Source organism: Hakea prostrata, chromosome 5 (genome assembly GCF_041222555.1).
Source record: "Hakea prostrata isolate BN-2017 chromosome 5, UWA_Hpros_2, whole genome shotgun sequence".
NCBI lineage: Eukaryota > Viridiplantae > Streptophyta > Magnoliopsida > Proteales > Proteaceae > Hakea > Hakea prostrata.
Window position 1 is genome coordinate 57682781 of NC_142604.1, and position 27542 is coordinate 57710322.

Here is a 27542-nt window from a genome sequence, read left to right on the forward strand (position 1 = left end):
TACATGTGTAGAAGAACATGTATGCCAATTTATACCAATTAATACTAATATTGTGTTAATGTGTGCATGGATTTTTAACAAATGGATGAACGCGGTTGGATGGAGCATGGGGATTGCAGTCATGGACATATTAGGTCCGTCAATTTTGGCAAGTTAAACACTGAAGACATATTGGAAGCAACACTTGTTGGATTGCAAGTAAGAATCAATGCTTCGTAGGATCAGGGACTTGAAGTGGGAGAAATCTGAAGTAACCATTCGGCACTAACAAATTTCTTACCCAAACCTATCGCTTCTTTGTGGCCTTTATTTGTAATAGATAAGTTAATGCAGCTAGGTAATATAATATAGACTATTAGATTTGATGCATTCCCATCCCGGTGCTCCATCAATGGATAGTAACCTAGCTCTAAGGGCTACAATCTTATATTTGTAAGCGTTTTCAAATAATTTAACCTTTTATTATTAAAAAAAAAAAAAAAAAAACCTCTCTCAACTCTCTTGACTCTCTGGTTCGTCTCGTCTCTCTGGTCTCTCGAGACTCTCTCGTCCCTCTAGTCTCTTTCGTGTCTCTCGTCTGTCTGGAGCCCTAAGCAAGCGTAACAGGTCGAGGCAAGCTCTCTGTTTGGAAGCATTTCTGCAACCCATCTCTCTGCCAGAAGCTGAAGCCCTCTGTATGCAAGCGAAGCCCTGTTTCTGCAACCGATCTCTCTTCAACAGAAACCGTGTGTCTGCAACCTCTTCTTCATCTTCGTTCAGTTGCTTCTGATTCGAGGTATTTTCCACTTCCTTATGCATATTCTGGGTAGTTGCTGCTTTTATTAGTCCTGCGTTCATAGGCTATTGGGGATTTTCTTCAGATTTTTGATCATTGAAAATGTGTTGTTTACAAATCATTCGTCTCCTAAACTCATTCGTCTCCTAAACTCATTTTCGGTTTTTCAAATGGATTGTGTAATTTGTTGGCCCTCTTATCATGTTGGCTTTGGCTATAAAAGTATTCAGACTTGCGTTATACGACTGTTATTTCTTAGTTCTGTTTCTCACTAAAATAATAGGGAAAATCAAATATTACCGTCAGTGGGTCTTGTTGATCAAGTTGAGATTGTTTGGTGGGATTCTGGATTCCTAACGATATAATGCCTTTTCAGATTATGGTTTTCTTGTTGAAATTCGTTGATTTATCTGGGAAAAAAAATATCTGTACTTTCTTGCTCACATCTACAGGTTATCATTGGAACTTCTTATTATTCTCATCTCCCAAAATCCCATTTTCAGTAAAGGGACTTCCAATTGTCTGTGTAAAATTCTGCAGCAGTTGTAGAAGTAGAGTGTTTGGAGAGAAGAACATGATGCAGATGAAATGCTTGTTATTGGCACCTGCTAGACCTTAATTTTCTCCAAGCTGCAGAATGTAAAATTTCTGGACCTTTATGAATGTGAAATATTTCCTATGTATCATCACTAAATTAACTAAGGGCCTGTTTGGTTACTTGGGTCTGTAGATTTAAAAAATCTAGAGATTTCAAATCTATAGACTTCAAATCTCTAGAGTCATGGTTCATAAAATTAACTGTTTGGTTAGCTTGAATTTTTTGAATAAAATTTGTAGATTTATCTTAAAAAAATATTTATTGAATTATGGTTCAAGTGTTTAATGCTTTGATATTAGGGGTGAAATCCGAGATTTCACCTCTTACCAATAAATCTACAGATTCACGTTTTTAGTGTAACAATGCGAATCTCTAGATTTCATGAATTTAGGGATTCACACAACCAAATGGGTAAAAATCTCTCATTTGTGAATCCAGATATTTCAAATCTCTGGATTCACGTAACCAAACAGGCCCTAACAGAAGGTCCTTCAAATGTTTTTTGTTCAAATCTGGTTTCATGTATGCATGGGGTCTGTCATGTAGCTGAATGTAAAGCTATGAAATTAACAAAGAAAATATGGTAATAACTTGAAGAATGCATGGTTTCCGTATGTGGGCTTGGTTTGCATCAGTAGTTACTTTTTCTTCTTTTTAGTTTTGAATGGGTTAGTGACAAGTAAAACAAGATAAAGTTTGAATGGTAGGCAACTGTTGTTCCCTTTCCCCTCTTTAATGAACACTATTTCATGGCTTTATATTAGATATCTGATAGCATTCACTTTTGGAAGAGTTGCTGTCTTTATTCAAAGTGATCCTTGTGTGATCACATACCAAAAATGGTAGACTAAATTCTCTTTCTATCCATATGTGAAGAAAATCTTGGGTGACAAAAGTATAATTGTGCTTCACCAAGAGCATGTGAACTTACAAACCCTTCGAAGCCGCTGCTTGGATTACACAACCACAACAACCAATCTGATTAGTCATGTGAAAATTAGTCTTGGTGTTCTAAAATCGGAGTTATATATAAGCTGCTAATCTGTTCCCACAGGCTATGATCTTAGGTTGCAATGCCATGAAAAGACCTGAAGTTTGAGAAAGTGATTGAAACTATTCTGTTTAAAATTTGTAGACTAAAAGAAATTCAATAAGAACTTTTTTGTTGACTTTTACTGTTTTACCTAGGCTGAACATTGCCATTCCAAGACCTGCATTTAACAATTGGCTTTAGAATCTAGACACTTTAGCAAATGTGAAAGTTCCCCTAACTGCATATAATTGTAATTCAAGTTTTTAAAAAACTTGTATTACCTACCAATGTGTATGAAAATGAGGAATGGAACAGCTTCATTGTGTTACTCTTTCCTCCCCTTCGTCACCTGCTGTCAACATAGAGAAGTTGGTCTGCTCTATCAAATATTATTCAACACAGATTTGCATCATAATAGGTTTGGAATCCAGTATCTGACATTTCTTGATTTGTAAGTATTTTCTGGTTGTCAATGATGCACGACATTTATTTTTTGAAGCTAATCCATTATTTTTTCTCAATAGAACAGGAAAAAACCTTGTTGATTGAATGCATAAATGGCATCCGTCAGAACTATATCGCATTGAGATCATTGTCATTTTCAGTCTTCTTGCTGGCTGTACTAGGCAGACTCTTTCTTTCCCCTGTAAACGCTGTGCACCACTTCTTTATTATTTGAAGAACATGGCCTTGTAAAATGTGTGATCAATTGATTAGTGGTTGAATATATACCATATGATCATCAGTTTTGTTGTAGAATGAGGACATGTAAAAAGGAAGACAACCTGAACTGAGGGGGTCAGCTATTGTCTACATTTTTTTTGGGGGGGGGGGGGTGGAGTAGAAAACATGAATTTGTTCATGCAGAGAATCAACCCATTTGGTAACTAGTTTTCTTGACTCCACCCAACCCAGAAAAAAAAAAGGAAATCATACAAAGTGAGAATTTCCGTACAGAATTTCTACTGTTTAACTGCATTCAAAGCTTCTTAGTCTGAGTATGGTTTCCCTTGGCAAAGAGAGATGCCAAGTATAGATGTTGTTTAGCTGTTGCACCTCAATTAGGTGCACTGTTACAGTGTTACTCTGCTAGTGATCATATTTGGTTGGAAGATGGATTACTCTATAGCTCCGAACCAGGGGAGAATTCTGAAAATTAAATGTCTTTTTCAGTGTGGCTCTTGCCAGACAATCAATTAACATTTATCACAGAAAAGATCCTCACTAAATTTATGTTGCAAGGTTGCCCTACTACCTAGGATGAACATTTTACATTATATCTGAATCAGGTGGTTGTGCTGTAAGTTCGACAGAGTTCAAATAACTTGTGAAGTTGACATTTTGGATTTGTGTTTTCCATTTTCTTGTTCTTCTCCACCTTGGTCTTTTGGTTGGTCTCCTGAATGATCCTTGAAGTTTAGATTGCTCAATTTCAGTGGACCACACTGCCACTAATCACTTGAAACATTATAATCTCACCTGATTTTATGTGAGCAATTGTGTTTCAACTGATGTGTATTTACCTTTTTTAATTATTTTATTAAAAAATAAAAAATGTACATTTTGTACTTGGGTTTTGTACATACCATACAAGATTTTGTACCAATTTTACCAGAGAAATGTGCCCATCTATGCCCAACCACACACGATTTCAGTAAAGATTATGTGCCCAATTTGCCCAATTCAGCACAAAATCCTAAAAAGTGCATTTTATGCTGAATTGGGAAATTTGGCACAGAATAATTGCCATAAAACCCCTAATACTGATACTGACCACTAAAACCCTCCAGTTGGAATCCCTTATTTGAAAATTTTCATGCATTCTCCTTTGCTAGGTGGGACCCTGGGGGGGGGGCCCCTGTGGGTTGGGGGTTTTTTGGTTTTTTTTGTTTTTTTTAATAGGGGGGTTATTGGGGGTTTTAAAAGGGGGGGCAGGAGTGGAGGGATAGGAGTTTAGAGGTTCTGGGCGGGGGGGGCACCATAGAACCAGTGTACTTGTTATTTCTTGCATTCTGGTATGAATTTTTGGGAAATATTATTAGGGTTTTATCAGCTACTTTGCAGCACAAAACAGGCTTACTGAAGCTAGGTTTCTGCTTTGCAGAGTTCAACTTAATTCATGGAGACTTTTCTAGGGTTCCAGTTGACAAAAGAATGGGAAGATGACATGTCCGGCAGCTACAAGTTGGTTCCATGGTTAAGCTGGAATGAATGGAACTTTGTCAGAGAATCTCTGTTCTCGTCTTCTCCAGATTCGATTGCCACAGCTCTTAGAAGAGTAATGCAGAAAACCCTTTGTTAAGGAAGGAAGGTCTTTTAATTGTGCACTAATTTGTGTGTGGTTTCAGATATCCGCATGGCGAAGCAGAGGATGTCTTCCTGTTGTGATTGATGTTATGGCATCTATAGTTGAAATTCAGCAGAAAGATCCCTTTTTCCGGTATCTATCTTTTGGTATTTTTAGTTGTCTCCCCCTCTACCTTTCTAATTATTATCGTCTGTAATTTTGGGTTTGCACTCTTTCTCTATGTATCTCAGTGCTCTCTTTTATTATTGTGAAAACAGCAATATCAAAGAATGGAATAGCCATTATGGATGGAATTAACGAATTCTCTAGCATTCTTTCTTACAATTTATATGTGGTTTTGTGCAATCTTCTGGGTATGTCTTTGGGTGATGATGGAAGTGCTTACTAATTAAAGAAGAAAAAGGAATTCTTTGACTAACTTTATGATGATGACGTTGGTTACTGCCTAATTGCTATTTCATCTTTGTTGTGGTTGGTTGCAGGGAGGGTTGCACTAATGATGCTTTGGAATCAGAGGAAATGCTGGCTATGTTGTATTGCATGGCAATCACTAGGTGAAGATTTTTTATGAACAACTTTCCTGAATATGGTTACCCTTTGTAGACCCTGCAGTAGCTGGAGCCTTGTCTCTGGGATGCTCTTTTATCATTCCTGAATGCCTTATGGATTTTTGATATTTTAATACATTTACAATCATTTACCTCTGAATAGTTATCCTTACATGGTCTGAATGATGTCTCTAACTATACTTAAAATGTATTGACTGGTGATGGGAGCTCAAAATTTTTTATGGCTTGAAACAAAATGTCAGCGCCTTCACCAACAAGATTATCATAGAATGAACTTGTATAGATTTTTCTATCTATTTAAAACGACATATCAAAATTAACTTAAAAAAAAAAAAGGTGGCAGGGTGAAGCTCTGTGCTTGGGGAGTGCTAAATTTATTCTTCACCATTTTGTTCTTGTTACCAGATTCATCCCATGCATCAGCATTCTGTGGAATTAAATTAGTTTTTTCCTTCTCATTTTTTATGGGGCTATGCTCACTAAACAGTAAAATAAATTCCCTGTAGACAAATAGTTTTGTCTGTTACTATTGCTCAGCAATGTAGAGGACTTAATAACCACTGTAATGGGGCTTAAATTAGACCTAGAATTTGGTGAGCAAGGAGACAACAAATGTATCCCCCCAAAAAAAAATTACACAACAACAGTATTGTACATTTGTAGTCCTCAAAGATGATTCCAACAATTACTGCATATCAATGTAAATAGAAACTTGCTGAACAGATTTTTGTTTTAGCTAGAAGATCCATATAGACCAATGGTCTTGGATGTTCACCTCCCTCCACAAACTCATAAAAGGTGTGACTGCATGAGCAATGAGCATGGTTTGTGATCTTGGCCGGCCTAAAAACTAAGATCTGGTAATTTTTCTAGGCTCAAGTTGAGTGAACTCAAGTATGAGCAATGAGCATGGTTTGTGATCTTGGCCAGCCAAAAAACTAAGATCTGGTAATTTTTCTAGGCTCAAGTTGAGTGAACTCAAGGGTCCATCTTGGTGGGTTTTATGGCTCAGTTTGGGCTGAAATTGAGTATTTAGCCTATTTTACGCCTTCTAAAAACGGCAGTGACCTTAAATTGTGAGAAAACAAGGTATTTATTGATACATTGAAAGAATGAACATGCAGATTTATAAAACATGAAATGAAATGCGCAACTGTTTCTTGATATAAATGAAAACATAAAGATGAGATTTAATATAAATGTGTAGATTAGGGAAAGATATTCAGTATACATTTAATCCACATCCAAACACCTAATGTAGACCATATACATTTGAAAAAAAATTAAAGTTGGGAAGAACACTCGCCTTGCTTGAAGATTGGCTTCAAAATCACTAGATTCTTGGTGATTAGTTGTTGTAGATGAGCTAAATGGAGTGTTGATGCAGCCTAGGGAGAAATCTGAGCATCTTTCCGGCGAAATATCCGGCCAAAAGATGAAAACCAGCAAGGTGGGTAGAGGTCAAGTCTAGAGAAGGCGAGATAGTCGAGATCCTGTATTTAAATGAGTAGGTTGGACCAAATCCTTGTTCGAAACTGAGATCTCAATTTGATCAACATCTTGATCAAGATCTTGTATTCTCTAGATTTTGCTTCAAGTCTTGTCTCGGGGTCTCATGAAACCGAGATCTAATGAGATCTCGAACCATGGGTGTGAGTTTAATGATAAAGTGGTGGAACTTAAAAAGAGGTTGGTTGAAATCTTTCATTAATGAAGTAATCAAACAAGAGAAGCGGGAATTTGAGGGCGGCGCTCATATGATATGGAATGAGATGGGTACTTGTACTAGGAAGGTGGTTGAAGATGTCATTGGTGAATCAAAAGGAAAGAAATATTCTTATAGAGAAATTTGGTGGTAGGATGGTGAGTTTCCCGTAGCCATTAAGAATAAGAAAGCTAGTGTTAATATTTGGCAAAGGACTAAGGATTTAGAGGATCTACAAATGTATAAGTTGCTAGAAATGAAGCTAAGAAAATTGTGGGAAAGCAAGGGAGAAGAAGTATGAAGATATGGGTAACAAGCTAGGCACAAAGGAAGGGGGAACTGTTTATAAGAAGCTAAATAAGGGACATGAAGAGTAGAGATCTAGACCACCTTAGGTGCATTAAAAGTGAAGATGGTTGATGTGAACTAGAATCAAGACCGAAATGGGGCCTATGGAGATAGCCCCACACCCTATGGCCCTCTAGTAAAACTAGAGGTATTTTGATAATTTTAAATTATTCTAGTATTTTCATCTAGGGTTTTGTTGGATCCAGTATGTTTGCAGGATCCCACATCTACTTTTATTTTTGAGTTTGAGTCCTTGGTTGTCAAGTTATTGAAGAGTACTAGTCAGATAAGGAGTCCCAAGGAGAGAGGTATTCCCTTAGAGTCCACTTCTTACAAGGGACCTAGATCAACTGTTATTTTGCAAATTGGATCATCCTAGGATAAGTTATGATAGAGTCCTAGTATGAGTGTGTCTCAAGTCTAGCTAGAGGCCAAGATAGAGTCACCTTCTTAAGTTGAATCCTAATTTGATTGCACACATGTAAGGCTATAAATAAAGCCACCCCAAGCTCGTCAAAGATAGATTATGGTTGTTGAATATAATTTGAGATTTGAAGGTGCAAGTGAGGAGTTGTGGGTTTTCTCTAGGAGGGAAGACTTGCGCCTACTGTTGTGAAGAGTTTTCTGCAGAATTTTAATTCCACAAGCTACATCATCATCTTCAAGTATAAGAAACCCCCACCCAATCTTGCCTCTCTCCCTTCTTCTTCTCTCATCTGCAGCATCTCTCCCCCATCCCCCACCCTAATTCTGCAACTACAGCCTCCTCCCCTCATCGCACATCACCTCTCCCTTCCCCTAAATCTGCAGCGGCATCCCCTCCCCTCCCTTCCCCAGCCTAGACTTTTCTTCCCCAACCCCTCTCTTTCTATTTCTTCTTCTTCGTTTTCTTCCTTGTGGCAGTGCTGGAATTTCCAGATTTCTTAAAACCAAATTTACCTAAACCCTAAAATCACTAGATTTCCCTAACCCCACCCCCTTTAGGAATTAAGCGCCTCTCTCCCTCCCTTACCTTTGATCCCCATCTCAGCCCTTCCCGTCCCCCTAAACCCCTAGTGAAATCTAATTTTCATCTTTTTCATTCACACGTTGTTCATAACCTTCAAATCACTCATCCAAACCCTAAATCCTTTTAGGATCATCCTCCCTAAATCCTCCTTGACACTCAACCCTGACCTTAAACCTAGGCCATCTCGTCAAAACCCTAATTTTGGAATTAAATCTGGAAATTAAAATTCAGAATTAACTCCCTCATCTTCTAACCCTAATTCAGCTTGGCTGAACCCTATTCTTCTTTTACCTCAACCCTAATTCACTCTAGGCCTTTAGGAACCCTAACTACAGGGTGTACTAAGCCCTACACAGCTGCTATATTCCTTTGAATACCTAATTACAGGGTGATTAAGCCCAGTTTACTGCTGTTTCAATTGAGTAAGATCTTGATGGTGAACCTTAGATTTAGTGTTTAATCCATTTTTATACCCTAGATCCTTGGTTCACATCAATGGTAAAGTATAAGTACTTGATGAAGACATCAAGAATTTCTGTTGCCTACTAAACCATAACATACTTCAAGTATCTGTGTCTAGGATGACCTTTTGCCATGGTACTAGCTTTCAAACATATATGTGGAGAATTACAATATTCGAAGTAAAAGAAGCTTTAAGGAGGATGAGTTCCTAATAAAATTTCAGTATAAGTATGAAAAAGCTTAGGAACCTATGGGCGGGGTTGTAGAACAAAGATGAAACTAGTGTAACTTTGGTTGTGACCAAAAGGATGGTGAAGGGTGAGACTTGATAAGGATATTCTAGAACGCGATTGTTTTAGGTACCTTGGCTCAAGCATAAATAAAAAAGTGATATCTAGGATGATGTTTCCCAAAGAATAAAAATAGGTTGAATGAAGTGATTAAGTTAAGAGTGGTGTTTGAGGTCTTGTGAGATCAACGTAGTCTTTTAAAGTTCAAAAGAAAGCTTTGTAGGACTGTTGTACGACCAGCTATGATGTGTGATGAAGAGGGGTGTCTGAGGTCTTGTGAGATCGACGTATTCTTTTAAAGCTTAAAGGAAAGTTTTGCAGGATTGTCGTACGACCAACTATGATGTGTGATGCGGATTGTTGGGGTTGTTAAAAAGCATCATATAGATAAACTTAGTGTAGCAGAAATGAGGATGGTGAGATGGATGAGTGGCAAAACTAAGAAGGATAAGGTAGGAATGATCTTATTAGATCTGGTATGGAGTAGCTTTGATAAATGATAAGCTACAAGAAAGCCGATTGAGGTGGCACAACCCTATCCAACAGAGGCCTTTAAATGCTCCTGTGCAGAGAAGCAATTTAATCAAGATCAAAGGAATTAGAACTAGGGCAGACCTAAGATAAACTTAAGAGAAGTGGTGGAAAAGGATATGCATAGTTTAGGCCTTATATCTAGTATGGCCTCAAATAGAGCTAATTGGAAGGCAAGGATCCATGTAGCCACCCTATGTAGTTATAAAAAGGCTTCTTATTGTATCCATACAAAATATATTAAGAAAACAAATGTTCAAATTGATATCTAAGAATATCTAGATGGTTACAAAGAACAAAACTTGAAGGAAAAAGAAAACCCACCCTTGGCAAAGCTATTTTCAGGAATCCTAATTCCTCAATTGAAGGAAACAAAATCAATCTAGGTCTATTGTGACTCACTCTTGGTTCAGTTTGATGCCTGGTTTTCTGCTGGCTTGTTTTTCTGAAATACATCAGTTTTACAGATATATGTATGGAACCTTCTAATTTTTAATGGAAAATATCTGTTAAATTTGCAGGTATCTGTCTGAATCCTGTGAGGTTTAAAGCTGGATTTTCTTAGAATTTCTTTTGCTTGACTTACACAATATGTTCAAGGACGCTTTAGTACTATTTTATGCTAGAATAACTGTTCTCCCATGTATAGATTAGGTTATTGTCTACAATTTGCCAATTTGCTTGTATTATATATGCCTGTAGGGATGAACAAATGTTACAACCTATTGCTTATTCTTTTTTTTTCCCCTCTCCTTTCTGAAGGCTCGTGAATGGTGTCATTGAGAAAACACGTAATAGAACTGCCATTTCAATTGCTGTAGCAGCTGATGCAATTGGTATTCCTCGTATGCTTATCGACATTCGCCATGGTCTGTAGATCTACTGATGTACATTATTCTTATGCACTTTCAATCTCCATGTGTGTGTGTGTTTTGGGTTAATTCATGATTTTTCTCTACCTAAGTTTTGGTGCTTGTGACTGGCGATGTATTTATGATTTCATTTGAATCTATGCAGAGGGTTCTCATCGTGATCTTCCTTCACTTCAGCTGGTTCGTCTTGCCTCCATGAAGGTAAGCTATGTACTTTGGTGATCACTTACTATTATTGAATTTTTTATTTTTTACATATAAGTAATTGTGCTACTACCTTTAAGTGGGTTGCAGACATATGAACATCTCTGTAGTGCACTATCATAGACCTACTTCAAGTTCAGACAACAGTGCTTTTAAAATTAAGTCAAAGATTTCTTACTTTACAAAGACTCTCTAGACCTTGTTTGAGCTTTTGAGGTTTAAGTAAACCCCAAATAGTCAGAATACAACTCAGTGTGTGTACTGGTTTCATAGTTGAGAACGACAGATGTATATGAACTTAGTAATAATTACATCAGGGTATGGCTTGCCTTGAACTCCCAATTATCCTTGCACTTGTGTCTGCAAGTCTGAAGCAGGTCAGAGTGTTCGTGATCTACAGTTTGCAGTTACAAATCACCAGTGAGGCTAGATGCTGAGGTCAGCTTCATCATCACTTTGTGGACATAGGCACATTACTGAACCATGTTATATCCTGTGTTTCTGTGGTTTGCATTATTATTGTTTGATATTGGAGTGCACTGGTTATTTGGTAGACCTAGCCACTCTGGAAGAGATATGGCAACGAGTCTGTAACTATGATTGTTTGAGACAGTGTCATTGGTATGGGAATACCTAGAGTGTGTTGGAAATTAAATTTGAAGAAGTTTTGTGACTCTGGTTCACCCCCTTTCGCAGTTGGTTATCTAGCTTTCCACTTGTACGACCACCATGGCACGACCTTCCTAGGAGGCACTTCCTTTTAGAGATGTTTGCTTGTTTCCATGGCATCAGCTTTCTTTTGCACCTGTGAGAATATCTCGTTTCTGGTGGCTTACACTAGTCTTCTCTGGGGGCAGAACTCCCTTAGGGCCAGGGGGGCCTTGGCAACCCCCCCCCCCCCCCCAAAAAAAAAAGAGTAGAAAATTTTTAACAGTGAAGACAATGGGTAGAAAGGTCATTGTGTTTTTGTTGCTTTTTACTTGTTCTTATTTTTGTAAGAAACTAATATTGATTTTGAATTAATACCTGGTACCTTTTTTTATTTATTATTATTAATGGTAGAAATTTTGTAATCGTTATTTGGTCCCTCCAGATGTTTAGTCCTGGCCCAGCCCCTGGTCTTCTCCTCTAATAACTAGTTTGTATGAACTTTCTACTGTCCTTGCTGGATCTGTTGATAGTTTTTTACCTTTGAAATAGAATGCCCATGTTTATGGGACTGTTATTTTCTCTATCATCTCTATGATTTTTCTTATATACTTTTTCACAGATTCATTTGTACTCAGTGATTTTTTTTTTGTGTGGAATAAGGTGAAGTTAATATCACCACTAATTTGGATTCTGTTCTCTTGACAATTTCAGGCACTTGATTGGTTGCGATCTTATTATTGGGAACCTCAAAGGAGTGCAATTCCATTTCAAAAGGGTGGGGTTGGTAACATTAGAAAAGAAATTATGTCTCGACTGCGTGAATTAATCTTTCATCTAAAGAATAGGCAGTCTATCCATTCAATCAAGGGAAAACGTGAGTATAGAACCTCTTTTTTCACCAAGTTCAATTTATAAATATGCATGGAAAAGTTATTTTCTATGTATCTTTTTATAACTATATATGATGTAAGCGTTACTTTCCATGGTTGATTAAAATGTTTTCAACTCTCTCTCTCTCTCTCTCTCTGTGCATGCATGTAATTATGAGTGTAGATTGAGTTTTGGTGGAAAACAGTGAAATATTGAGACAAAAACTAGAGAGGAATGTAAAAGAATTCAAGATTTATGGAACTCAATCTTCAGTTTCACTTCTGATGGAGATAATTGTTGCTTTGGCATGTAGCTTTAATTTGGACAAACAAATGTATGCTTTGTGTTAAAATTTCAGCAACTGTAATCAGCCTAGGGACCGAAAGAAAAATTCAGAAAGAAGAAGAAGAATAAAGGACGAATGGAGGAAGACTGAAGAAGAAGAGAAGAAGGAGAGAGCTTGTGCATTTGTCTTTTGGCTCTCTCCTTGTACTTCATTTATAATGTAAAATCAAGTCTTAGTCTAGGAAAGTTTCCTAAACTGAGTTCCAGCAAAAAGGAAAATTACATATTGCATTGGATATCTCAAATCCCCTAAAACAGACCCTATCCTTGGGAGATTACTTGTTAACCAACAATAAGGAAAATAGAAAAGTAACCAAAATAGAAAGTAACGGGAATAGAAACCTAAGCTAAAACACAAAGTGATATTGTAACACTCCCCTTCAAGCCGGAGTGTACATATCAAAGGCTCCATCTTGGAATTATAAGAACATATCAAGGAACTTCATTAAACTTGAGTGTATGTAGCAATAATAGATGCCGATAATACTTCACTTAGGAGATAATCAACAGCAACTTAAGTAATCAATCTTCATGTTGGACGAACCATCCAACAATGAGAATAAGAGGCGATGGTGAAGAGGAACCCTATCCGTAAGTATAGCAACAACAATTACTTCAAGGGCACTATCCAAATAATGCCAAGAGTAGGGAGCAATCTACACACAAGAAGATAAAAATTTGAGCCAAAAGTCGCATATCAGCTCTTCGCAAAAAGGGAAGTAACAGGTAAACGTATGGGTAGGTAAAAGGTAGTATGGGTTACTGCGGACCACATGTAGACAAAAGACAATATTGGTTACTACAGACCAAGTGGATAGATAAAAGACAATATGGGTTACTGTAGATCAAGAAGGTAGACAAAATGCAGTATGGGTTACTGCGGACTAAGTAGGTAGATAAAGATAGTATAGGTTACTACGGATCAAGTAGGTAGATAAATGACCTAGTAGTTAGGCGTTGCTATAGAATACCATTTTAACGAGGATAAAAATCTTCACTAATAATATTCTACAAATTATGAGTAGATATAAAAAGAGTCTCCGATCTCCCTCTCATGTGTTGCATCACACGTGGACAAATAATGATGACTAATTACTAGCATCTTAAAGTATGAGTACAAAAGACATCCAAGAAGCAAAAGTAGTAGCCACAAAGTAGTGTATTATTCACCAATAAAGCTGACAAAGTAGCAATAAATCGTCTCACAGGACAAAGTCTTGTTTTTCCAGAAAAGAAATTCTGAACCACTGATAGCACTCAAACAGGGCAGCAACAAATTAAATCAAAAGAAATTACTGAAACATCTTTGAACCTCAGACAATAGTAGCTCAGCAGAAGTGCAGTAACAATTGCCACAGTAGCAGATACAATTAGATGTGTTTACCAAGGAAAAAAGAAGCAGCAGCCACTGTGGTGCAGATCGGATTAAATTTATAGTTCATAAAAAAATCCAAAGGTCCTCGCTAGTGCAGTCTGATCTTCAAAAGAAAGGAGACGTCTTGCTTTGTATCTGGGACCTTAAAATCAAACTTTCGCTAGATTTGAAACTCTTAACAGATCTCGTTATAAAGAAAAAATAGTCCTCCAAGTCATTGTAGAAGTATTAGATAAAGGGAAGGCTGGACTTGATTCTCAAATAAACAACGGAAGCAATAGTAAAGCAATACAGTACCAGCAGAATTTTTTAGAACATAGAAATTCAAAGAAACAGGGGCAGCAGTATACAACTTGCAGCAGAACTTATAGCATGAACAATGGAGGACAATACTTAGGTCTTGCAATCCAAATAATGGTCCTGTCTTTGCAAAAATCAAGAGGAACCCCAAGACATGAGTACAGTGCAGATCCAACTTCAGATTTGCACAAAAAAATAGGTTAAGGCAGCAATAACACCCATGGAACGTTATATCGGCATTCGCTGGTTTCGCCAGAAGGCGAAATAAAATTGCCATCGAAACGATATTCAATTGCCCCGGAAAATCGTCCCGGCGACCATTTCAGGCAAACTTCCTTTCGCGGAAATCGTTCGCCACTTTTTTTTTTTCCCTTTTTTTCCTGCTCTTTGGTCGTGGGTAGCTGGCTAACTGGCGCTGTGTTCCTGCTTGGTGTGGTTTTCACCAAAAGACTTGACGTGGGCTCTGTTTGCTGGTTTTGGCTCAGGACTCCAGTTCATCGCTGGAGACCGTCTTCTGGGCCTGGAGTTTTCGCCTTTTCCATTGCGACATTCCCTCTGGAGTTGGGTGGAGATTCCCCTGTTCGCTGCCTATAAACAGGTAGTTACAGATTGAAGGGAGGCAGAAACCGAGAGAGTGGAGTGGAGGGATTGGCACAAGTGGTAGGGTGTGGGATGTTGCTGTGCGAGAGGGCAGGTCCGTGGTGCTGTTTCTGCACGATTTCCTGACTTTGGTACTCTGGGGCCCAGATATGGACTCGCTTCCCATGGCTCCGAGCTGTGCACCTGATCTCCGTGGTTTGGTGCCCGTGCTCCACCGTCTCCTACTAGCTATCATACTTTCAAATCGTCGGCGATCTCACATCCAAGCAGAAAGAGAGAAGAGGGAAAGATCCCGAAGACTGAACAACATCTCTCCGCCGAGATCTCGCCGGTCTCGGTGTTTCTTTCGCTCGGTTCGCCGGGCGGCGCCGGCGCTCGCTCGTTCCTTGATAACACCAACCAGAATATGGAATCGAGGTTACTAATTGAAGCGCTGTAGCAGTTGAATTTTTTTTCCGTCTAAGCAATAGATGCTGTCCAAAGAGTCAATTAGATTCAATTGATAGCAAAATAGAAGTTGTTCAAGCTGGCATAGGGCTGTAGCAGGTTCGATAGGCCCTCCTGTGTATAAAATTCTTCACTGATCTTTGGTTCTATTGTATTGGTAATAGAAGGTACGTAGATCGCTTCATGAATTTTGAAGAAAGATCTAATGTATCACTAATGCAGCAAGGGGTGGCTGCGCACCATGTACATACGAAGGAAAAGCAGAGAGAGCTGATCAAATTGAAAGGGAAGAAGCAGCCCCTAGTCTGGTTAAACCTGCTTTGATACCATGTTAGAATTTCAGCACCTGTAATAAGCCTAGGGACTGAAAGGAAAACTCAGAAAGAAGAAGAAAAAGAATAAAAGAAGAATGGAAGAAGACTGAAGAAAAAGATGGAGAAGAAGAGAAGAGGGAGAGAACTTATGCTCTTGCACATGTCTTTTGGCTCTCCCGTGGTGCTTTATTTATAATGTAAAATCAAGTCTTTAGTTTAGGAAAGTTCCTGAAACTGAGTTACAGCCAAAAGAAAATTACATATTGTATAGAATCTCCCAAATCTACTAAAAAGGACACTATTTAGGAGAATACTTGTCAATCAAGCAATAAGAAAAATAGAAAGTGACTAGAATAGAAACCTAAGCTAAAACAGAAAGTGATATTCTAACACTTTGTAATATCCAAATTTGACAAGCAAAGATATTTTATTACACCTTCCAATCACGTGCTGTGACTGTTGTCCTATTTAAAATGGGCAAAGCCTGCTATCTTTGGTTCCAGTTTGGGACAGCAGAGAGCTCACTTGAGTGAGCTGTATCTGTTATCTAGTTTTCTGCCTTCTTTCCCCCACATTTTGTTAGCTTTCCTAGAACAACTCTTGATTATGGGATTTTCTGTATATGTATTAAATTTTGTTTTCTTCAGAAAATCAGAACAGGTATCAAATATTTTTTTCTTTTAAATAAATTAACTCACTCTCGTTTAAAAGAGTAGATGTGCTAGCACACTTAAATTAGCAAAGCATCATGCCAAAAGGCTGGCGTGCTACTAGTCAGCTTCAATTCGATTTTGTGGCTCTAACCTGCTTAGCACATTCCAAACTTTCAGAATAAAAAACCCAACATTAATGACTTGACTTTACTTCTTTGTCAGTTGTGTGATCTTGTTCAACTGATTGTCTAAAAAACATAAGTGAGAGTTCATGGGGACATTTGTACGTATTTCTTGATTAGTCTGTTGAAAATGGCCAGCTTGCCACAACTTGCACCAGTATAATAGAACAGAGGTGTTCCCACCCATGGTGACTTTAACAGAATCTTATATATTTATATTTTGATACCACCATTATTTTTACTATGACCTCCATTTCTTTACAAGACAAAAATAGAAATGAAATATGCAAGCTCTATTATTTTCTTTCATTTCGTTCTTGGTTATCAATCTAAATATATGTGGAAGTGCTTTGAATTTGGTTTCCTTGGGAAATTTTTTGTATGATTAGCTTTTTCCTGGGGATAGTGGAGGTGATGTGGGTTTGGCCATATGCTTCTTTTAGTTCTTGTCCTTTATACTGCTACTTGCTTAGCCATTATCTGTGGTGCTTAGGGAGCAGGGGAAAGCAAGACCTCTGGAGGCTCAAAATTTCCGGGTAAGGTAATCCTTCAGAACACTACAATTAGGCACCTGGTAGCCTATAATGTAGAAATAGGACTGGGATCCGATGGTCCAACCAGAACCATAAGGCTGCGTTTGTTTGCTGGAATAAAGGTGGGGTGGAAAAATTCTTGAAATATGTGTAGATTTCTTACTTTCCTTAAACCTAAAATGGTAAGTGTTTGGTGCTTGGGGTGGGGGAGACAGGTCCTGATCGGCCTGTCTGTGGGTTCCTTTCCCACCCCTGCTTTTAAACCCCCTTTTGGTGGGTTTTGTGGGGGGGGTAAAAGTGGGCCCTCCCATCCTTTCCACAAAACCCTTCCTTCCTTTCTTCTCCCTCCCCCCCTGTGGGCCCCCTGTTTTTTTCCCCCCTTTTTCCCCCCCCCTGCCCCGCCTCTAAAATGAAAATTTTACTGTTTGGACCCATGTGAGTACGGTGAAAGTTCAATTTTTGAGGCTGTACCTGTACTCTTTGCAAGCTAAAATCCTACTTGGGAGAAATCCTTGGTGATCAGTGAAGGGTGTTAGGAGGTCATTGTGCTGGGAAATTCAGTCTACTATTGGATGATTCATTGTGGTGGAAAATTTTCAGTGTGTGGAGATTACAAATGGGGTTTCTGCTCATTCTGATCAAACTGGAGGTGATCTGAAATAACTCAGATTGTTGAGACCCTTGCAGATGAGATGGAGGTTCCTTCCCCCTCTTTTTTTTTGGGTGAATAAGTAGTTTAAATAAACAAAGAGAGGAGAACAAAAATCTCCATAGGGGATAAGGAAAAAGTGCAAAGAGCCTCACCTCTAACATGGGTTTTCGTGGCTGGAAGGAGAAAGGGTGGGAGATCCCCCATAAGGCTAAAATCTGCCTATTCCTAGGAATGGAGGTTGAGGTTCTTGCTGACCTGTTGAATGGATGTTGGCTGATGGTTGTGATTGTGATCGATGACTTGTTGATATTAGTAGGATTCTACTTACTTGACAACTAGTGTCTCACTAGTTGTCCAGCCATAATAGTTCCACCTAGTCCCACTGTGGGAGTCTCACCTAAGCATACTTGATGTTCTCACAAGTACTCTAACAAGTCCGTTCTTCTAATAGAAGAAAGTTTGGACTGGCTAAAGCTGCCTCCGTGAATTTGAATTTATAGGAGGAGGAAGAGGTTAGGCTGCCTCTTGGATACACAGACTTAAAATAAATGGACCAGTGGAATTCCCAGCACCTAGAAAACAAAAGCCAACATGTAGAAAATAAAACCTGGACTTTGAAACTAAAACCAAGAAATAGGAAAATGTTCTGAAGACTTGGGAACAATAAGAATAATTAAGGAAAATATTATAGCCACTTAGGAATAGGAAAAGACACCTGTGACAAAATGGCACTAAATAAACCAGAGATAACACGAAGAAGCTGCAATCCTGCAAGAGGGGCACAGGTTGTAGCAGCTCTCCCTCTCTTAATTCATATAAGTTAAGTGTGTCCCAGAGGGCAGTTACAAGCAGGGGATGTAACCTTTTAAAAACTAGGAACATAAATTATAAACTGCCAAAAGTAGTAAAAAAGAAATATAACATAGATAATAAAATTACCGTTCACATAAAGAGTTTCCAGGAAAGCTGTTTGCAATACTGTTCACATAAACAGTGTAGTGAACAGTTAATTGGAAACTTCTAAGTTTTAGCAACACCTAACTAACTAAAAAACTAACCAAAAACACCTGATGCTGCCTAGGAATTTAATAAGACATACGAACAAAATTCTATTCTAGGTGGCTTGCTTGATTGTCCCAAGGAATTTGCTATAATTGCAAAAAAAAAAAAAAAAAAAAAAAAGGAGAAGAAGCAGAAATCAATTGAGGTTGGACTGTTCTTGAACTTTGACTCACTGGTTCTTGAGTTTGGGTTGGGACGTTAGCTTGGGCAGGGGCTGATAAGGCCTGGCTTGGACCTTAGCTGGTACCTTGTGGGTGATAGACTGTTCTGAGCTGGGCCTGGTAGGGTTGCCAATGGCCCTGCATCAAAGCACATTGTTCATTTGGGAAGCTAAACAAGGAGTTTGTTTGTCTGTAGATATTTCATAGATGCTGAAGCACATTATTCATTTGGTATTTACCTATATCCATGAGACTGATTCAACTCAAAATGGGGTTATCATTCCCAAGAGTTTGATGCTACCTCAGGTTCCAAAACCTGCTTTTGGGTTGCTATGTGCCTGCCTAAGTGATCGGAACTTAGGGTAATAGGGAGAGGGGACTTGTTTATTTCAGAAATAATTCAAGCCGTTACAACTGAAGGAAACAAAATAGGATCAGCTGAAACAAAATGTCGAAAAGGGCTTTTCCGATATTTAAAGTGAAGTGGGGATGAAATAAAAATAGAGTTTAGAACTGAGAGCTTTTTTGTTCCCCAGGTAACGAATTTGGCCTTATGAAGAAGAAGAAGAAGAAGGATAAGTACTAGACTACTAATTGTAGTAGTAGTTGTAGTATTAGTGGTCCATGCTTGATTTTTATATTATGTCTTAATTGAACCAGTTCGAAGGAATTAGAAGTTCAAGGGGCAGACGTAAGATAACCTTAGGAGAAGTGGTGACAAAGGATATGCATAGCTTTGCTTTGTATTTAGTATGACGTCAAAATATAGCTGACTGGAAAGCAAGGATCCATATGGCCTACCAGTTGGGACCAGGCTTATTGTTTTAATTGATCCAGTGGTTCAATTCGAGTACTTTTTTCCAATTTCTGTTGTGGGAATATCCCCTAAGCTAGACCCCCAGGAAGGGGGGAGGGGATTTTTTTTCTTCCTTAAAGGATATAGTATAATGGTAGTCCATCCTCCATGAATTTAAGAGGAGGTGCATACTGTTCTAGACCCAGCCTTGGAATACAACTCTTAATCTGAACAGGATTCGGCCCTATTACCATATTATGACTATAGAGGATCATGGGGAGGCAAGACCCAACTCAGATTTTTGTAATTGACTTATGCGAGCTACTGCCTCCTCCTTTTTCCAACGTGAGAACTCATTTTAGTGTTTGATCTGTACTCTGGTGGGACCATGGGATTGTTGTGGAACCAATTGACTCCTTGTGGTGGGAAGGTGTCCAGGAGGTTCAATTCAAGCTGCCTTTCAAGTTGATCGAAGATCTCCTTCAGTTACTTGAGTTTACATCAAGTAACAAGCTTATGCCAAGGATTTCCTGTAAGTCTGTAACTACAGTAAATTATTGACAAACCCCAGCCCCCAGCTCATTTTTTAATCCTCCATAAGCTTGAAATTTCATCCTTTTTTTCTCAAGTTTCTATTTTCATACAACCTCCATTACTTTGCAAACCCATGAGAATCCTTCCATATTTGGATCACAGCTCCCCAACTAACCCCTATACTTGGTCCCCCTTGTAGCTTCATCCATCCTTCAAAACCCTAGAATATCACTTTATTGTTTATTAACTTGAAGAACCAATTTTCAGATTTGACTATCCAACCATCAGTTCTGTTTAATATGTGGACTGAATAACCACTCACCAAACCCTACTAGAGCTCGGTCCAAACCCTAGCTCTAAATTGCCACTGCAAACACTAATTTCACCAATGATTTCTTTTTCTTCTTTCCCCAAAACCTGGAAACCAAACCTTTATTTGCTGGAATTTCAATTTCAGTATTCAAACCTCATGAAACCCCAAACTTGGACTGGTAGGTTGCCTATCATCCATTGACTGAACACAGAGATCAAACCCTAATTTATGGCACCTAAATGAATGCCACACCCCACCTAGGGATCCCTCTACTGCCTTGACCATCAGGTCACCTTGACAGCCCTTATGACACTTGCAAAACAAGTGTTCTGAGCATTGTGCATCATAGATAATAAGAAGTGACATCCTACAAATGTCAAGTTATCTCTGCTTCATGCCATCTCTGTGATTCAAATTTTCATTGACAAGCACCAAACCTACTGGTAAGTAATAGAAAATGATGAGCAACTTTACACCCCCCCCCCCCCCAAAAAAAAAAAAAAAAAAGAAGCAAGAAGATTTGAAAAAGAAACTTCTTTGTGTAGTACTGGCGTAAAGCAATTCCCTGAAGTTGGTGCTAACATACATAGGTATAGCCACATGAGAGAGTACAGTAACATAGATTGAGAAGAGAGGTATGTATGTCTAAGTTCCAGTCTAAAACTCTCAGTTCAACCAAGGTAGGGTCACCCAATTGTTAGGATCTATCTCCCAAAGTTTATACTTAGACAGGACTCAACCGAGAGAGGCAGAGAGAGAGAGAGAGAGAGAGAGAGAGAGAAACAGGAATTACTGAAGATAGGACTCAACCGATAGGAAGTTCTGAACTGAGCCAGAGAGAGAAGGATCAGCAGGATGCAACACGTTACACCCGTGCCACTCAATATGTCAGACAGCACATGAATTCATAAACAAAGGAAAAACACTCAAAAGTCAATGCTAAAACAGAAATATAAAACAAATCAAACTAGGAATTACTAAACAATCTCCTACATTTCCCATATCTGTAATATAACATAAATAAGATAGGAGATTACAAGAGTAGCCCTTGTTGGGTCATAATCCAAGTTTTTGACCTGGTTCATCCCGGTTTGGGTTTTTCCAGTCAGATCTACCTGTTCAGCCATATACATGCAACTGCATCAGTATTCTTATGGGAACTCCAATTTCATTTGTGAGGTTTCAGTTTCTATGCTGTTGTAGGTTTTGGCTATTTCTCAGTTTTCTTGTCTTGGTTTGTGAGGGTTCTCACAATCTCATTGTAAGGTTTCAGTTTGTATTCTGTTGTAGGTTTTCGCTATTTCTCAGCTTTCTTGCCTTGGTTTGTGAGGGCTCTCATTCTTTCTCGGGGTTGGATGTTCTGTACTTGTAACATTTCTTGCCCTCATATCAATAAAATCTTGGTGGCTTATTATACAAAGTCTGTAAAATTTCAGACCTAACTTCATTATGAGTTTCATAATTTAATTTAAATTTAGTTGAACATTCTAGTCGAATGGGATATGATTTTATACACGGAACTTTGCTATAATGAAACAATAACATTTCCCTTACTGGATTTCTGGGACAAAAGGGGGAATTGGTTGTTAGATAATTATGTTTAATAAGGTGTTCTTACCCTGATATGCATGTCTATGATTTGCTGAACAGCCTATTCCTATTTCCAACATCAATTGGCAATCGTTCTTTTATTAACTTATCTTGATTTTTAGGTGTCAAACAGTCTGACCTATTGTGTGGGGGTGCTAAGTTCTTCTCCCGCATGGCCGGGAAGCTCCAATCTTCGAAAACTCGAGGTATGATCATCAAATTAGATTGTAATCTCTCAAGGTAGCTCCCAACTACTCTATAGTTAATTTTGTCTGTTGTAAACTATGAGAGACAGCTTTTCCCTACCTCTCTGCTGTTTCTTTTTTGTCTTCATGATCAAAACTTTTTATACAATGATGAAAATGTCATCATCTAGCTAACGCCAATCAACTACTGAGATTGTTGAGGCCTGTATATGCATCCATATGTGCAATAACCAGTAGCGGTTACCTGTTGGTCAACATCCAGGTCTTCAAATGATGCCTTGAGTAGTTAAAAGTATTAAACCACCATGGCTGTCCTAACCAATTCCAGAGTCTCCAGGCACTGTATTGAGACCACCCAAGCTAGGAGATGCTCTTAATCTCACGTCTGAAACAAAGCCTGCAGTTGGGTCATGAGTTACTACCAAGCAAATGACCAGAAGTCCATGAGTTGCTACCAAGCATATGACTTAAGTTGCTCTTTGACATGAAAAATTGCATTGTTGAATTCTCTTGATTTGGCATTGACTCACATATTACTTCTTCGATGATTCATCCAATAACCCTGTTGTGGAGTTGAGCTAAATCAAGCCAATTCTCCGGCATGGAGATCCATATGGTGCGGAGGTTTGATGCATAGCACTTTCCTGGTCTTTTAGGTTCCTCTTCTGGTCTTCCAAGTAACCTTGGATCTGTCTAAACTCCATTGTATATGTTCCCATAAATTGTGAATAGAGAACCACAAGTTGAGAGCTGTGGCTTCAACAAACCCACTCAGCCTCAGAGATTTCTACTTGGAAGTGCTCAGGGGACCACCGCTTGTAAGCAGTCCCTGAAGTACCTTTGCTGTTCTGGAATCAGGGGCAACCAAAAGAATCCCTAAGGACCCATATAATTGCATTGATTTCTAAACTGGATAGGTTGATTGAGGATGCTCTGGAAGTGCATTCCCCTTGGCATGTGGCGTCAGTGTAGTTCCCAAAGAAACCAATAGGCTGCTTGGAAAATTATACTGGGCTTCTCAGAGCAAAGAGCACCGAATTCCTGAGCTTTGTGAACCAATTTTGTCTTTGTGATCATGACTTTCCACTTATGCATCCAAATTGGCACTCATTTGAGTCATGCATCTTCCTTTCTGGCCTCAAATTGTCTGTGTACCACTACAGGGATCTAAAAGGGCACCCAATGTTGCAATGGTTGCCACAGGCCGGTGACTACATTGGACACCATACAAGTCTGGAAAAAACTCAAAATCGCACGATATGCTCATGACACCATACAAGCTAGATCACAATCAACTGTGGAGTCTAAGTCGAGGCATGCAGTCTAGACTCCGGTAGTAGCTGCAGCCTATGTACATGCATCTATGAGTGTTGAAGTATCCAAGGTCTCAGAGTTGGTTGATGTGGAACTGTTCCCCCTCACTCCCTCCCATCACTCCCTGTCTTGTATTTATCGTTAAGGTGATGGGCATGGTGGCTCTGATTCAATTGAATTATCCAACATAAAGTACATGCTTTAGGTAGAGAGGCCTAACTAATAAAAGCTTATGCTTTTGGCAGAGTCCTAATTGATATGTGAAGTTTGCTAGGCACCCAGAGCTAGTAAGTGTGGGATTGTCACTAACACTCGTCTTAGCATGTGCCTTTTTTTGGGTGGCAATATACATGACATGTGCAGCCTCTATTTAGTTTTTCCATTACATGGGGTTATCATTGTGGTAGGAAATATCGGCAAAATATCGTCAAAATTGGGCGACATTTCGTTGTGTCGCTATCTAGCAACACGAAACATGGGTCGAAACGAAAAGTCTCAAATTTTGGTCATTTCGCTGAGGAAATTCCAGTGAAAATTTGAAAATTCCAGTGAAAATTTGAAAATTCCAAGGGTTTGTACCATACAAGGCTTATGGATATGGATATGGATATAGTGGTTAATTTGTTGATTGTAGTAGCATGTCTGCATGAGTATGTAGATGGATCAGGTGCATCTTTTGTCTCTCAATCTTTGGATATCTATTAGGACCAGCACAACTAGTTATGCCAATGATGGACTATATGGATAACTTTATTCGTACCATGTTATGACATGCTTATGTCCAGTATTTAGAGTACTCCTCCATGACCCAGGGATTTATCCATCCCAACACATACTTGTATATTGAATTCTACTTGTTGTATGTATTGCTGCATTTCAATGAGAATCTTAGTGTTTTGTTGCATAATATTCATGTTTCCATTGGTTAAATTTCACATTCAAGACTTCTAGTTTTGCCCGCATACAATGGGCATGTGGTAATAAAAAACGCCACTTTAGGGTAGGTTTTAGGCAAAACTAACACTCCCACTGTGTTTATTGGCCTCAAATTAAGCTAGACACAAAAAACCAGCCCAAAATGACCCCAAATACCACCAGAAACTGGGGGGGGGGGCCGAAATTCCACCGAAACATTCCCAAATTTCAGCGAAATTTTGCCCAAGTTTCGGGGTTTTGGTGGTTTTGCTAGGTGGTGAAACCTGAAGTTTCCGTGAAATTTCGTACCTTGGTTATCTCTCCATGATGGGCCTGGTGGCTCTGGTACCACATCGAAGTATCCAAGGGCCCTAAGTTGGTTGATGTCAGACTATTTTAAAGCATGCAAACTGTCTACTGTAAATATTACAAGCTTCTCTCATATATTCTTCTCAATCGCTTAAGGATGTACCATCTGATTTCAGGACCTAAAAGACATATTACCAAGATTATACGAAATCTTGTTCAGCTATATTCTTTGTTCCCTTCAGAAGTAGTTTCAGTGTTATTGGAGTTCCTGCTGAAGGCATCTGATTCCTCGGCTGGAAATAAGGAAGAATCCTCTGATAATTTGCTAGTGGACTACTCTGGCAATTCAAAGATCCTCGCAGGCACAATTGATGACTGGAAACACATAATAATGCGACTGTCAAATAAGGAACCGGAATTGCTGCTGAGCATTTGCAAGTCAATTCTTGAAATGATTGAGACTCAAGAAGCCAAGAAAAATGAAATTGGTAAAATTTCTGCTCCTCCTACTCCTTCCCTGAGTGTAGATTGCTTACCTTGAATGTGATGCAGGTTTATGTCAGATTAGCCTTTTATGGGAATTCCTCTGAAGTTCCATTTCGTTACCAGAACAAGTAGTTTGAGATTGTTCATTTAGGATTTTTATTTATATTGGTCTCTGACAGTATAATTGATACTTTCTTCCCATAACTACCTTTCACCTCTCATTTTCCCCCCCCCAATGACATCTAGTGATTGAAGCTTCGAGTCAGATTCACTTGATGATAAAAGACTTAAGTTCTTGTCTTCCTTCAACACATTTTGTATTTACTAAATAGGAAATCAAGTGATGTCTGCATATGGCTTTGTCAATAAAAAATGGAATTGTTTATTTTGCGGCCGGCTAAGAAATCAAGTGGTCAACCTTGATTGGTCCACATTGCTTTGCTCCATATTTGTATTCCAATAAAAACAGCATTGCATCTTCTGTACTATTTGACTTTCTTTTATCTGGTTTTGCCATTATACTCGTCTGCTCCCTTTTGATACTTGATTCATGAGAATAGCTGTATATTTTCTTTGTGCTATACATATTAAATCAATTATATTCTTTGTTCTTTTACCAAAAAGGAAAGAAAACCAAAAGATATTCCTTGTTGAAGACCCGAAGTTGAGTATCAATGCAGTGGCTCAGGCCTGAGATCGCAATGAATCCATTTCTAATCTAACCAGGTTAAGTCAGATGTATTATTGAAATTTGTTTTGGAAAATAATGTGGATACTTCAAATTATGAGCTTGGAAATTTGTCATACAGATTTCTTCCACCCCCTCCTCCAACCAGACTTTGGTGATCAATCCTTTAGGAATTCTCTCCCCACCCGGGGGGAAAATAAATGCTGATTTTGATGTTGGATTGGATAAAGACACAGTAATTGGATCCATGTTGTGGTGGATAGTGTACGTTGGATATGGGTCTGCACGGATGTTATCATATATGATGATGCCCTCTATTTTATTAATGATGTTGCTTAATTAGAACATATTTCTGAACTTCTATGTCTGTTTTGTGTTTCTATGGCAGGACATTGTTGCATTTCATGGGAGCATGAGGCCCAGATTCTTCAAATTGAACATCTTTCCTCACTGGTTCCATGGCTTGTTGGGAATCTTAATAAATTAAAGCAGCATAGACACACAGGATATTTGGCTGAAGCCAATGAATCTATGGCGGAAACGAATGTTTTGTCTGGAGCAACTTTAAAAGAACTCCTTCAGAAATGTATAGTACTATCTATGGGCAACGAACAACTAACTGCTTCTATGATGCTGCTTGCACAAATGACAGGAAACAGTTATTTGGCAGAGAGGCTTAAGAAACTGCCTGCAGTAAGTTTTCCAGATCATAATTGCAACATCAAAACCCCCACATGTATGGATATTGGAGAAATCCTTTTCAAGGAGGAGAATGAAATAAAACAGGCAGCGGAAGAGCTGGAATCTCTTAAACGCCGTATTAAGGGTGGAATGGTTGATGTAGTTCCGACAATTGTTGATGATGAAACTGAGAAAAGCATGTGGTGTGTAGCCAAGTCTTGGAGCCCATGTCCATTTGGCATGTTGCCTCGTGAAATAGGTTCTTCAGGCATTCTTCCTGTTCTTGAAAGAAGAGTTGACCAGCCAAATGTCCACCATCAAAAGGGTAAAGAATTGTCTGATGTTGATGAACAGAGTAAGTTGAATAGTTGCAATGGAAAGAGAGAAACGAGTTGTTGGGACATTCAGCTTCTGGAGGGCTCAGCTGCCACTAAGAAAATGAGGGAGACATCAACTGCTGGTCGATTGGACAGGCAAGATGGTTCATTGCTGCAAACCGAGGAAGGTCTATTGATGATTGATGGGATTTGGAGGAAGGTTGCGACCCAGGAATTACTAGCCATTGGATCTTCTGTTAGAATTTTGATATGAACAACTTGTCTGATGTAGAATTTTGTTCAATGGTAGGCAAAGTTTGACTTCCATCCTCATGGTCAGAATCTTTTTTCTTTTGTTTAAATCAATGGTAAATGAATGTATACCAAGCTTGATAAAAAAAATTTGTGCAAATAGAGGGTTAGTGGAATAGATAAAATTTTTGCTTTTCAATGGATAATTCTTGTCGGCGGTATTTTCATCCCCTATTTCCAAAAGCAATAAGTACAAGCCGAACTTTTTCCCCTGTTCTGAACATAGCTCCTC

General features: G+C 38.7%; 1 protein-coding gene across 2 annotated transcripts; it reads left to right on the forward strand.

Moving 5' to 3' along the window:
- The first annotated feature begins 487 nt into the window (after positions 1-487).
- On the forward strand, positions 488-27528 carry LOC149016762 (las1-like family protein). 2 transcript variants are annotated; one of them, XM_089154833.1, is made up of 10 exons: positions 488-775; positions 4511-4684; positions 4755-4846; positions 5197-5268; positions 10391-10497; positions 10646-10701; positions 12067-12229; positions 22205-22288; positions 25003-25314; positions 26389-27528. In XM_089154833.1, exons 2-10 carry the CDS (start codon positions 4526-4528, stop codon positions 27270-27272), a joined length of 1929 nt encoding a protein of 642 aa, XP_089010959.1. In that variant the 5' UTR covers positions 488-775; positions 4511-4525; the 3' UTR covers positions 27273-27528. The 2 variants fall into 2 exon arrangements, with proteins under 2 accessions (XP_089010959.1, XP_089010960.1); XM_089154834.1 differs by lacking the exon at positions 22205-22288.
- Positions 27529-27542: the final 14 nt, after the last annotated feature.

Coding starts and splice junctions, on each gene's coding strand:
- LOC149016762 (XM_089154833.1), top strand. CDS start 4,526: ATGGAGACTTTTCTAGGGTTCCAGTTGACAAAAGAATGGGAAGATGAC. Junction 4,685..4,754: donor TTGCCACAGCTCTTAGAAGA/GTAATGCAGAAA, acceptor GTGTGGTTTCAG/ATATCCGCATGGCGAAGCAG. Junction 10,702..12,066: donor TTCGTCTTGCCTCCATGAAG/GTAAGCTATGTA, acceptor TGACAATTTCAG/GCACTTGATTGGTTGCGATC.